Raw genomic sequence first — 13,129 nt, 5'->3', positions numbered from 1 at the left:
TGCCTTGTCCCACTGCCCTGGCTGCTGGCATCGCACCTCCACCTGCAGCCTCAAAGCCAGGTCAGAGGCGGAGGGTCATTCCGGTAGATGCACTCAGGCTCTCTCTCCTCCCTCCGCAGGCTCCCTCATCCAGGTGCCCATGTCTGAAAAGGGCAAGATCACCAGGGGGCGCCTGGGGTCTCTGTCCCTAAAGAAAGAGGGCGAGCGACAGTGCTTCCTGTTTTCTAAGCATCTGATCATCTGTACCAGAGGCTCTGGTGGGAAGCTTCACCTGACCAAGGTAGGGATGGCGGGAGCGAAGCTGCTGGGGCTGGAGGTCAGACACCGCCTTTACCCTAGGGGTCCCGACTGACCCTGATCGCGGGGCCCAGGGTGGACCAGGGTGTCAGAGACGCGTGAGTGTGCACGCACGCGCCCCGGTCTGACTGGCGGCTTGGCATGAGAAGGCCACTGACGGATTTTCTACTGGAGAAATCGTGGGAAATGGGAAAGCGAGCACGAAGACCCCTCAAGGAGCCCCCAGAGTTGGGGGCTGGGGCAGAGGAGCCAGGGGGTCCAGACAAGACCTTCAAAGGCCCGTGTACGTGTATCTAAGGGGCCGGGGAGGATGGTGGCACCTGGCTGAGGGCAGAGCAGCAGCCAGAGCCTTTGTCTCATTTCCAACCAAAAAGAGGTCAGAGGGCTTCCCTCGTGGCGCAGTGGTTGGGAGTCCGCCTGCCGATGCAGGGGACACGGGTTCGTGCCCCAGTCTGGGAAGATCCCACATGCCGCAGAGCGACTGGGCCCGTGAGCCACGGCCACTGAGCCTGCGCGTCCGGAGCCTGTGCTCCGCAACGGGAGAGGCCCGCGTACCGCAAAAAAAAAAAAAAAAAAAAGTCAGAGCTCAGACAGCGCCCCCTCGTGACGCCCTTGGGGACTCACTCTGCCAGCACAAGACTCTGCACCCGCGGCAGAATCTCCTGCTCCCCGGCACAGCACACGGCTTATCCCGCTGCTGTGAGCTCACGATCCGGTCCCACCTCTGTCTGCTACATATGTGTGACCCTGGAAACGTCCCGCGCCTGTTCGCACCTCAGTTCCTCATCTGCAAAACAGGGATGACTGTCCTCAGCAGAGGCGTGCACAGATGCAGGCAGGTGCCCGTAAATCTGCTCTGGGAAGCAGGAAGCCCTTGCCTCTGTAAGCGACAGTCTCCCCGGCACTGCGTCCATCCCGTGGAAGCTCGCTTCTGAAGATTTTAAATCTGAACGCGCTGTGGCCTGGAAAGGGCCAGAAGGTGCCCTTAATTAAGCCAGAGCATCAGGGAAACCATTCTTCCAGACCCTGGATGCCTGGCCCGTAACCTCCTGCAGAGCTAATTGATCAGGCAGTGGCTTCAGGGAATATACTGCTTATGTTAACATGTCAACGCATTAGTTGGTCGGCTGCACAAGGGGCAATTAATTTACAAACACTGAAGACTCCAGTTTCAACCAAATTATGTATCAAGGAAAGCCTTCATTATTTACTAGCTCTGGAGTTTCTCCTGGGAAGATCCCTGTCCAGGCTGGGGGGACGGTTCCCCCAGCAGGTGGGGGTCAGTAGGGGCAGGTTGAACTGGAGACTTCAAGACGGCTTTTTAGTCTGAAAGCACGTGCTTTTATGTTTGTTAGTTTTATCTTCTTTTGGTTTGGGGGGTTGTTTATTTGTTTGTTGGAGTTTTCAAAGTCTCTTAGCATATTGGTAAAGAGCATGGAATCTGAGAGCTACTCAAATTCTAGCCCTGCCACTTACCAGTGGGTGACCTCACCAAGCCTCAGTTTACTTACCTGCAAAATGGGAGTGAACGGCTTCCCTGGTGGCGCAGTGCTTAAGAATCTGCCTGCCAATGCAGGGGACACGGGTTCGAGCCCTGGTCCGGGAAGATCCCACATGCCACGGAGCAACTAAGCCCGTGCGCTGCAACAACTGAGCCTGCACTCTAGAGCCCGCGAGCCACAAGTCCTGAGCCTGCATGCCACAACTACTGAAGCCCACGTGTCTAGAGCCCGTGCTCCACAACACGAGAAGCCACTGCAATGAGAAGCCTGCACACCGCAACGAAGAGTAGCCCCCGCTCGCCGCAACTAGAGAAAGCCCGCACGCAGCAACGAAGACCCAACATAGCCAAAAATAAAATAAATAAGATAAATAAATAAATTTTTTTTTTTTAAATGGGAGTGAAAATACCTACTTCATGGGAGTGCTATGAGACTTAAGTGAGGAAGTGGGTGCAAAACACATGGCCCCATGCCTGGTACATTACATAGTAAGTGCTCAACAGGTAATAGTCGTTGTCACTCTTAATTATGTAGTATGAACTTGTAATAATAATAATAATAGCAAGCCTTTGCATGATGATTACTATGAGCCAGGCACTAGCCCAAATACATCATGTATATTTAATTCACAGAACAACCCACGGAGGCAGATAACTATTACTTTCCCTATTGTATAAATAAGGGAACTGAGGCTTCTAGAAACAGCCAGCAAGTGGCAGAGCAGGGATTTGAACCCAGGCAGTCTGGCTCCAGAGTCTGTGTTCTGCAACCAAAGCTAAAATTCAAACCACTTCTTGTTAAATACTGCCACTGGAAATCGAATGCCTTCAGTCCTCCTAAAAGGGACCTGCTACAACTCCCCAAGATCTAAAACTACCATAAGAATTTTTTGGGACTTAAAGTAAGAGAAGGTTAGAGCTAGATGGGCTTTGGAGATTACCCAGCCCAGTGACATCAGTGGTCAGGTTAAGGCCCAACAAGGCCTGGGGGGCTCCCCCAGGGCCACCAAAGAACCAAACAAGAAGCAGAATGCAGGATTCGGGGGCCCACTCGTGATACTTTCTCCAGGTCCCCCTCTGCCTTCCAGGTGGCAGCCTGCCCTGCAGACATTTTCATGTATAGATTAGCCACCTGGCCAGGTTTCTGTTATTGTCAGTTATTATGTTATTTATCTGTTGCTGTCCCCCAAATGGAGTGCCTTTTTTTTTTTTTTGGCCATACCACATACAGCATGTGGGATCTTAGTTCCCAGACCAGGGATTGAACCCACGCCCCCTGCAGTGGAAGTGTGGAGTCTTAACCACTGGACCACCAGGGAAGTCCCCTGGAGTGGCTTAAAACAAACATTTGTTGTCTCAAACAGTTTCTGCACGTTAGGAAGTCAGGACAACTTAGCTGGCTGGACATATGTGGCCCAGGGTTTCTTATGAGGTTGCAGTCAAGGTGGCAGCTGGGGCTGCAGTCATCGGAGGCTCGACTGGGGCCGGGATCCTTTTCCAGCGTGGCTCCCACACATGGCTGTTGGCAGGAGGCCTCATCCCTCATCTGTAGCCCTCTCCTCATGACACGGCAGCTGGCTTCCCCCAGAACGAGTGGTCCAAGAAACAACAAGAGAGCAAGCAGGAGGCTGCAGACCCCAAAGCAGAACACCATCACTCCTGCTTTATTCTCTTAATGAGGAGCACGTCACTAAGTCCAGTTAACACTCAAGGGGAAGGGGAGTAGCCTTCACCTTTTGAAGGATGGGGTATCGGAGAATTCGTGGACGTGCTTTGCAACCAGCACGGTGGTGGTAACTTTCATTTCTCACTACAGGATCAAGGGATCTCACACCTAAAAGATGCTCAGACACTCAAGGCTAAGAGGCGTTTTTCCAGACATTCCTAATAATTACAAGCCAGCCACTGACCTTGAGCTGGGAACAGGCCCATGAGGCTCTTTCCAGACTCTGCCACTTACCTACCAGGTGACCTTGGGCAAGACGCTTAACTCCCCGATTTCATTTCTTCATCTGTAAAATCGGAATAATACCTGAGACAGGTCTGTAAATTGGTCCTGTTTCCCTATTGGTAACATGCAGGGTTTAGCCTAGAATGAGGGAGTTCAAACTTCAGACTTAGGGCTACCAGGTGATGCCTCAGAGCCGCTGTAGGGCAAGAAAAGGCCGTGCAAGCCAGGTTCTAGCCCCTCCACCCCCAGCCCGACCTTGGCCCTCCTTTGGGGAAGGCGTCTCTGAGCAATCCCATTTGAGCCACTTCCCTGGGCTTCCTATATGGAGATAAAGTTCTTCAACTTGAAAACCAAAATACCCACTTGGCACGTAATGTCCACACACACATGTGCGTCTAGGTGGGTGCTCACTCCTCACCCTGATATTCTGGAACTCCGAAACTAGCACCTCTCTTGCTTTGATTCAAGGTGGCCCCTGCTCTTTTTCAGAATGGAGTCATATCCCTCATTGACTGCACTTTATTGGAGGAGCCAGAAAGCACGGAGGAAGAAGGTAAGTGTGCAAGTCACGTGCAAGCCTGCGTGTGCTCACACAGACGCACACACACTCCCCCTGAAAGGTTGGACCCGGGCATTGGTTTTTTTTCTTGGGAGAGAGGGAGGATGCTGGACCCGGAGAGGCTGGTCCTGGGTCTTTAGAGAAGGAGCTCTCTGGCCCTGCAGGTGACAGCCTCCTCCCCCTTCCTGGTTCCTTCCAAGCTCCTTGGGTCCCTGGACTCGATGCCGTTGGGTTTGGGGGTCACACTTCTCAGTGAGCACCCCTCCTTCACGCATCAATTTGCTACATGCACAGTGGCTCACTGGGCCACGAGGAAGAGGCCGGGGAGGCACCGGGCCTATCTCTGTCCTCCAGTGGAAACGGGTGGGGTGTGCAGGGACACACATGCCACCACCAGAGGGAGTGCAGGGGAACGGTCCCCCGCAGTGGTGTTGGAGTGACCAGGATGGGAGGCGAGACTTGGGGAGAAGGGAGCATGTGAGTGGGGCCCCAGCAAACCAGAAGGGGCTGGGCAGGGAGCTGGGGGAAGGTGGTGCCCAGGTGCTCGGAAAGCCGCCGTGTAGGGGTGTCCATGGGATCTCTCTCCCTGGGGAATCAAAATTGGGGGATGGGCTTATTATTTTAGGTGAAGGGGTAGGGTCACTACTGTCTCTTGATTGGACCAAAGTTCGTCCTCGTCTCCCTCCTTCAGCAAGGCTCTGGAGGCCCTCCCCTGGGGGTGCACCAGCTGGACTCTCCGTCTTTGCCTTTCCCCAGGGTGGGGCTCCTCGAAGCAGGGCTGTGTCTGAAGGACCCCAGATCCCAGTCCCGGCATGGCTTGGGCTCGGGCTCAGGGTTTGCTGGGGGCTGGGGGCATAGTCCACACACACACACACACACACACACACACACACACACACGTGCACGTGCGCGTGCCCTGGTCAGCCACAGCGGGAGCTGGGCTCTGCACCCTTCGTGACCCTCCACTGGGGACGGAGCCAAGCGCCCCCCCACCTCCCCCACCAAGGCAAAAATACATGTGCAGCAATTTACCTGGAGCTCTTACCAGCATGATCTTCAGTCTTGGCCACAGCTGGTCCCGATTCAAGTGGAACTGTCAGTCCCCAAAGCCCTTTTCCCTCCAGGGCCACGAAAGGGAGAGAGGCGTGGCCCCGTGCATCCCCCACTCAACACACAGACACCCCACTTATGAGGAGCCAGCGTCATCCCATCCTCGAGTCACCGCACGGAGCGGGCTCTCCAGTGCCCTCACATTCTCACGTGTCAGCACTGGAAGGGTCAGGGACCTCAGAGCCGTCACGCCCCACTCTGCTTGTACAGGAGGACGTCTGAAGCCCAGAGCGGGAAGGGTATCACCCCAAGGTCACACAGCCAGCAAGCAGAGACCAGAGCTGTAGCAGGCCTTCCACAACATTCCACCCCATTCAGGGGACCCCTGATGAATGTGGCCGTGTTGCAAGGAATCTCTGAACTGTGATCTTAGTCTTTCCAAATAAAGAGTTCAAGGAACCCTTCGGGTTAAGAGCAGTAATAAAAATACCTAGAATTTACTTTGGCTTTGGGGAGCTCTCAACTGAGCTAAATGTCAAGCTGGGTCCATAAAAGCTTAGGATCTAAAGTTCTCCTCCTGGCCCCTGTATCACCTTGGCGTAGCTGGAGGGCCCAGCTGTGAGGCCAGTTCTAGACCTTGCTTAGCCGCTGCCCGGCTGGGGGTCTTATAAAGTCCTCCCCGGAGACCTCAGCTCCCCGTTGGCCTAATGAGGGTAGAGCCGACTGGTGATTCCGAAAGGCTCTTCCAACGCGGCATTGGAGCTGTCCCTGTGGGGTTGTAAGCTACTCTGCGCTCTAGGTCTTAGTTTCTCCGTCTTTGAAGTGGGGATTCCTCACCTTAAGAAAAAAAAAAAGATGTTCTGAAACTAGCAAGTGGCCTGGTGCCCTACTGCTGCCTTCACCAGTGGGGCGAGGCAGATATCGTGCAGTCGTTTTCCAACTCAGAAAGGCCCACACTCACGCGGCTAACTCCGTGTTTTGCACCTGGAAGCCAAAGGATCCGGCCAAGACATAGACCACTTGGATTTTAAGATCGGGGTGGAACCAAAGGATTCCCCGCCCTTCACAGTCATCCTCGTGGCCTCATCCAGACAGGAGAAGGCGGCGTGGACCAGTGACATCAGCCAGGTGAGCGACATCACTTGTCCTTGAAAGCAGGTGGTCCCTTCATGCCTAAGCTGGTGGGGGGCGGGAGGCAGCTACAGGGTTCTAATGGAAAAGACGTGAGTATCTCTGCCAACCAAGGCTGAGCCCAGCTAGCTGTCCAGCTCGCAGAGTCCCCTGGGCCCCCCGTAGAGTGTGGTCTGGGAGCCCCTTGCATCTGGATCATCCCTAGGGCAGTTTTTAAAACTCCAGATTCCTGGGCTCCCCTCTGGTCCCCTGCAGATTTACTACATCCAAGCCTCTGGCACGAGGCCTGGGAACCTACGTTTCGGCACACGCCCCAGGCCATTGGTACCACAGAAAAGTCTGAGCACCGTGACCCAAGGGTGCTGGATGTAGCAGAGCCAGGAGAGAAAGCAAAGGGCCCGCAAAGCCCGGAGTCCGCTCTGCAGGAGGGAAGGTTTGCCTGCACCAGCGTTAGGGCCCCACTGGGAGAGTCACAGGAAGCACAGACCTCCCAGGGACCAGAGAGCAGACCCAGAGGACTGCGGTCACTTGCAGGACCAGGGCAGAGGTCTGAGTCTGGAAAGAGGCTGTCGGCAGCACCGGGCTGCTGGCCCAGGACAGGCCTCTCCTTGGGCCCATCCAGGGCCTGCAGTGGGTCAGCCCAGCCCCGTCCCAGGAGCACAGGAACCTCTCTGGACCACCTGCTCTCTGCACAGTGGAGGAGAGTATTAGGAGAGCAGCTGATGGTGGGAGGAAGGGGGCAGCGAGGCTGGAGATGTCCCCCTTTCGGGGGAGGGGGCCTGGGAGCTGTGTTTATGGAGAACTGGGGGGCAGAGCTTTTACTGTATTTCAGGGCAGTCCCCCCACTCACTCCCTGCCCCTCATTTTTAGGCCTCACACCTGGGCTGCCCTGCCTGCCCAGCGCGCCGCCCCGCAGTGTGGCAGGGTGAGGACTAGTAGCAGACGTCTGCTCTTTCTCAGTCTTGCCCTCCCAGCTTCAAACAACCAGCCTGAGGGCTTCCCTGGTGGCGCAGTGGTTGGGAGTCCGCCTGCCGATGCGGGGAACGCGGGTTCGTGCCCCGGTTCCTGGGGGATCCCACATGCTGCGGAGCAGCTGGGCCCGTGAGCCATGGCCGCTGAGCCTGCGCGTCCGAAGCCTGTGCTCCGCAATGGGAGAGGCCACAACAGTGAGAGGCCCGCGTACCACAAAAAAAAAACAAAAAACAAAATAAAAACAAACAACCAGCGTGCCCCGGAGAAAACCGAAAAACTGGAAGGCTCGAGCATGGCCTTTTCTAGTCCTCAGGGAGCCATCAGAGGCTCAGGGCTGCTCGCCTGGAGGGTACCCCCCGGGCCTGTGTCCTCTTGAGGGCTGCATTGCTGATACCACCAGGCGTCAGGGCCCCCCAGGCCCACTGATGCCTCCAGGCAGCTCTGATCGGTGGCCAGGCACCCTGCGTTGCAGGGTTGCCAATGGAACCAGAGCTAAAGAGAGTCTCAGGTGTGCAGCTGGAGAAAGTGAGCTGGGAAGGGCCACTGACACAAGCCTTCCTCTGGGGCCCGCGAAAAACTAGGGGTCCTGGCCCTGACCCACTGTGCCCGCCTCTCTGCTCTCACTTCCCGGTGACCTTGGCCCCTACCCGCACGTACACATCCTCAAAACCAGAAGATACTGTGATGTGACCCTGTAGCCCGGGCCAAGGAGAGACCCTCTCTTGGCAGAAATGTGAGAGCTTGGAGCAGGGGGCAATGAGAAGGAAAAAGTGATGTATCTCTGAGTCTTTTCTGTTTGGGTGTATACTGTTTATTCAAAGAAAGATTTGGATTTTGAATTTTTTTCAGAGGCTGAGTAAAATGTACAATCTCCTCCCTTAGTGCTGGCAGCCTTGCCACCCCCAGGCAGGATTTTTACTATGGAAAACCGTCTGTGGCTTCAGGATGTGGGCACTGTGGTGAGCAGAGGACGGGGGTGGGCAGGACGGCACCCGCTGAGCCGGCCTCCCAGGACAGAGGCCCCAGGTCACTGTGGATCTGATCTTGTCCTCGCTGCTGGACCTCAGAGGTCAGCCACAGAGTGGCCAGGGTCAGACACTTCCATTTTTGCAAACAGCCCGAGGAGGTAGGAACCATTATCCCCATTTTGCAGGTAGGGAAACTAAGGCCCAGGGAAGTCGAGTACATCCCCAAAAGGTCACTGAGCTGGGGACTTGACTTCGCATCAGAACCCAAGGGATGCTGTGCGTTGACCCTGCCCTTGCCTGGACGACGCCCTTTGACCTTGCATCAGGCCGGGGCCTGCGCAGCCTCGCTCGGCAGAACCGCCGCTGGGCCTGGGTCTCGGAACGGAGACGGAGGCTCTGACCCGGGGGTCCTCTCTCTGATTCCAGTGTGTGGATAACATCCGGTGCAATGGCCTCATGATGAACGCATTTGAGGAAAATTCCAAGGTCACTGTGCCGCAGATGATCAAGTAAGTGCCCTGAGCCCCCTCTTGTCCGGGCTGAGCTCCAGAGGGCCACACAGTGACCACGAGGGGCTCGGAAGATGCCGGGGTTCATCTCTGGGGTGTGTTAGGTGTTTGATTTCAGTTAACTTCTATTTGGTTGATGGCTTTGGTTTAGTTTTTGTAGTTGTTTGTCTTGAAAATGTGGATTTTCGTATTAGGCTGTTTAAAGTGGAACATCAGGAATGACATTTCATGCACTCTGTTTTTTTTAATAACCATTTTTCTTTTGTTTGGGCAATGCCAGGGAGGAAGGGCGAGGGGGCTGCCATCCTGCTGAGCTCAGCTCTCTGAGCCCCGCCGGGCAGCGCAGCCTCCTGGCCTGCACCAGCCCTGCTTCTCCTCCAGCATCTGCTCGCCTGACCCCCTCACGGGGCCCCCCAGGTGGCCCACTGGTTCCCTGGCCTCCATCTGAACCGCTGAATTCCCAGCTGCTCTGCCCACCTGGCATACGCCAGGACCCAGCTAACCGACCCCAGGCGTGTTGTCCTGCCCAAAGCAAACCTTGGGGACCCACTGCCTCTTTGCTACTTGAAGTGCACACTCAGGGGAACTGCAGGCCGTTATGTAGTGAGGGTGTGAAAGGTCCCACCCACCCCGTTTCGACAGCAGGCCTGATGAAGCGAGCACGCCAGCAGCTAGGAGCTAGCCCAGGCAGGGTCGTGTACGCCAGAGCTTTCAAGCATCCGGCTGAGTTTATGAGGAGTAGCCCCACCCCACCCCATGGCTACATTGTTTAACAGCCGAAGGTGCTGGAGCCCAGAAGAAAGGTCTGGACTTGAAGGCACGAGCCCTGGCCCACAGCTTCTGCTCTGTGTATGATTATGGACAAGTCACTTAACATGTCTGAGCTCGGGTCTCTCACCTGTTATTGGGAGATGATAACACCCACCTGCCTACCTCCTGGATTTGTTTCAACGATGAATTTAAAAAACCACATGTAGAATGATGGTTAAATGTATAGTGGGTACCTACTTATCTTCTGCAAAGAGTGCGTATTGAGGCAGTAAAAGTGAGCAGATGAAACCAAAATAAACTCACCCGTGAAAGAAAAAATAACAGCATTTTAAACTATGATGGTGATAAAGGGAATGGAATATCCAGGTCAAAGTGACAACTCCAAGGACCTGTCGGCTCCCAGACTTAAGCGTGGCCTCCTTGGCAGGAGTAGCCCATGGGCAGCGTCCCACTGCGAGGGCGCCAGGGAGCAGAGATGAGCAGACGTGGCATCCGTCCTCAGGGAGTTCTCCATTTAGTGAGAGAAAGAGACACATAGAACTCGTAAAACGCTAGCGGGTGCTACAGAATAGAATTGTATGATGCTACGAACGAGGGTTCAGAGAATGAGTGACTCGTTCACCTGGCACAGCTGGGGAAGACTTTCCCAAGAAGAGGACATCAGAACTGACCTCAAAGGATAAGTTAGGGTTTGCTAAATGGTGGAGGGGGAAGGGCATCCTGGGAAGAGGGAACAGCATGTGCAAAGACGCAGAGGCAGCGAAGCACATGGTGTGTTTGGGGAATGATAAAACGTTCCATGGGGCTGCAGTGTTGGGAGAGTGGTATGTCCTGGGGGAAATAACCTTAATGCAATTGTGGCCTCCAAGTTCACTACCAGATAAACTCTCCCAGAGGTCTTGGAACAGAAAGGCTCGCAGACCCAATTAAGATGCTTAACCACACAGTCTAGTGAATCAATTTTAAACACTTAGTGAGAAACCAGGGGAAAGAGAAAGGATAGTAAGTTAGTGCCTGTTACACGTAGTTGCATGAGCTAGTTACACCATGGCCATGGTCCAGCCTCTCTCCCTGCCCCATCTACCTTCCTTGCTGGTGGAGCAGCTACAAGGACCAGAGTTGAAGCTTGATCAGTGGATCCAAGGGCACACGCTTGCTCTGTCTGAGAAGTCGGGGCAAGTATGTCTGGCCACAGTGGCAGCTCACCAGTTAGACTGAAGAAGACCTACAGGTTTATCTATAGTTCTGGGACGGAGGGTAGAGGGTCAGAATGGATGTCGCCAGTGGGTGGCTGACTTAAGACATGAATATTGAGTGTACACTATGCCTCATGAATATCAAGTGTAGCTTGAATATTTGGTGCACGCTTGGTCCTTCCACCCCTCCTATTTACATCGGGCACATGAATGCTTTACTTAGTGTATATATATGCCTGCCATGGCTCACAAGCTGTTTGCTCCTTCGTCTGTCCTCCTTTTTTGTTTCTCTTATTTTTTATAGCACAACGGTATTTTCTTAAACAATACAGCGGGCTGAAGAGGTGGGCAGGAGTCAGATAATAGTAACGTGACAGGTGAGGAGTTGGGTTTTCTTCTGTAGGTGTTAGCGTTGCACCCAAGGCGGTGACGGGCGCCCCCTGGTGGCCAGGGATAGAGTAGCAACAGAGAGCCTGCCTGGAAAAAGGCATCAGTGGTATAGCTGGAGGGTCCGTGGCTGGGGGGACATTCCCTAGATGTGTTCCCCGTAAGCCTCTGAGTTTCTGGCATGGTTCCCATTTCAGATACCCCACCCTGTTGTCAGACTGAATTAAGAGCGTCCTGATTTTTGGTTTGCAATACAAAGAAACATTTAGTCCCATGCACCCTGAGTATTCCTGCTACCCTCCCGACACACTGCATCCTGGCCCTCTGGTGGGTAGATGCTAGTGGCAGCGTTTGAGAGGAAGGTCCCAGAGAATGAAGGTCATCAACCACCAGCAGCCCAAAGATCCAAGAAGTCTCATTCCATCTGCCCTGGGTCCTGAGGCTCTGCCCCAACATGTGACCTCAAGGACAGGTAGACCGAAGGCGGGGCACTCCCCCTGCAGAAGGAAGAAGAGGGAAGCCCTTTCCAATCAAGCCCAGGCCTCTCGATGCCTGGGAGACAGGAATGCCACTTGGAGTTTCATCAAGAAGTATTGGGGGGCTTCCCTGGAGGTCCAGTGGTTAAGACTTCGCCTTCCAGTGCAGCGGATATGGGTTCGATCCCTGGTCAGGGAGCTAAGATCCCACATGCCTCGCAGCCAAAAAACCAAAGCGTAAAACAGAAGCAATATTGTAACAAATTTTAATAAAGACTTTAAAAATGGTCCACGTCAAAAAAAAAAAAAATCTCAAAAAAAAAAAAAAGTATTGGGAGAGCAAAGAGAGAGGCAGGCCTGAATTTACAGTCAAGAGATGCTTGTGTTGTGAGGGACCGAAAACCCCTTCTAGCAGGGCTGGTAAATATCTAACACACGAGCCAGCCATTTGGATCAGAATCCGGAATCCGTGGCAGACATTACTAATGGGTCACGGCAGTCTTTAAGGCTGAGCCTGTAATGGTCAACACAGCCCCAGGCAGTTACTCCCAGTCTGGCAGAACTGGTATCCAGGATAAAAGCTGTTTTTATCACTGCTTTATTGTGCCGTCCCATTTTACAGATAGGGCAACTAAAGTCCAGAATAGGTTTACGTAACATTGGAGTTGCCAGAGGCACCATCACCAGCAATGATTGTGAGGCTTGCGACAGAGAAGAAGGGGGCAAGGGAGGTTGATAGAAAAGGGAGGGCGTGGGACTTCCCTGGTGGTCCAGTGGTTAAGACTCCCCACTCCCGATGCAAGGGGGCTCGGGTTCGATCCCCGGTCGGAAAACTAAGATCCCGCATGCTGCATGGTACTGAAAAAAGCAACAAAAACAATAAATAAATAAATAAAATAAAAATAAATCTTTTAAAAAATTCCATTAACCCTTGGAAAAAAAAGGAAAGGGAGGGCTTTTCTCACTTTCTCTACCCCCCTCCAGTGGCAGAAGGAGCCCAAAAAGAAGGTGCTAGAAGCAAACCCTTGCCAGAGGGGTCCAATAATCACCACTGAGGATGTCAGGTCTAGGCTGGACGCTTCGGGATCCATGGTGTGTGAGGAGTTGCACTGTCCTTCTAGAAGGTGCAGTCCCGTGGTGGGGAACTGGCTTGAGTTAAGGGAGTCCTTTCACCCAAGGGCCGAGGGCAGCTGTCCAGGGATGGTGCCACTGCGTCCCTCCCATCTGCAAGTACTTTCTCCTGCCCACTGTCTTTCAGTTTTGCTTCTCTGCAACTTTTCTTCTTCCTTTAGAGGTTTGTAGTCAGCTGGCTGGATCCCTGTCTGTCTATTCCATGCCGCTTACATTCTCTCTCCTCACTT

General features: G+C 53.9%; 1 protein-coding gene across 1 annotated transcript in view; it reads left to right on the top strand.

Moving 5' to 3' along the window:
• Positions 1-13,129, top strand: part of RASGRF1 (Ras protein specific guanine nucleotide releasing factor 1) — a 104,078-nt gene that overhangs the window by 52,512 nt on the left and 38,437 nt on the right. The window contains exons 10-13 of the mRNA XM_060003597.1: positions 120-280; positions 4,239-4,302; positions 6,350-6,486; positions 8,856-8,938. Of these exons, the coding sequence (XP_059859580.1) occupies positions 120-280; positions 4,239-4,302; positions 6,350-6,486; positions 8,856-8,938 (445 nt within the window). The remainder of the gene's footprint in view (positions 1-119; positions 281-4,238; positions 4,303-6,349; positions 6,487-8,855; positions 8,939-13,129) is intronic.

This window comes from Delphinus delphis, chromosome 2 (assembly GCF_949987515.2).
Source record: "Delphinus delphis chromosome 2, mDelDel1.2, whole genome shotgun sequence".
In the NCBI taxonomy this organism is placed as follows: Eukaryota; Metazoa; Chordata; class Mammalia; order Artiodactyla; family Delphinidae; genus Delphinus; species Delphinus delphis.
This window is presented reverse-complemented; position numbering and strand designations above follow the sequence as displayed.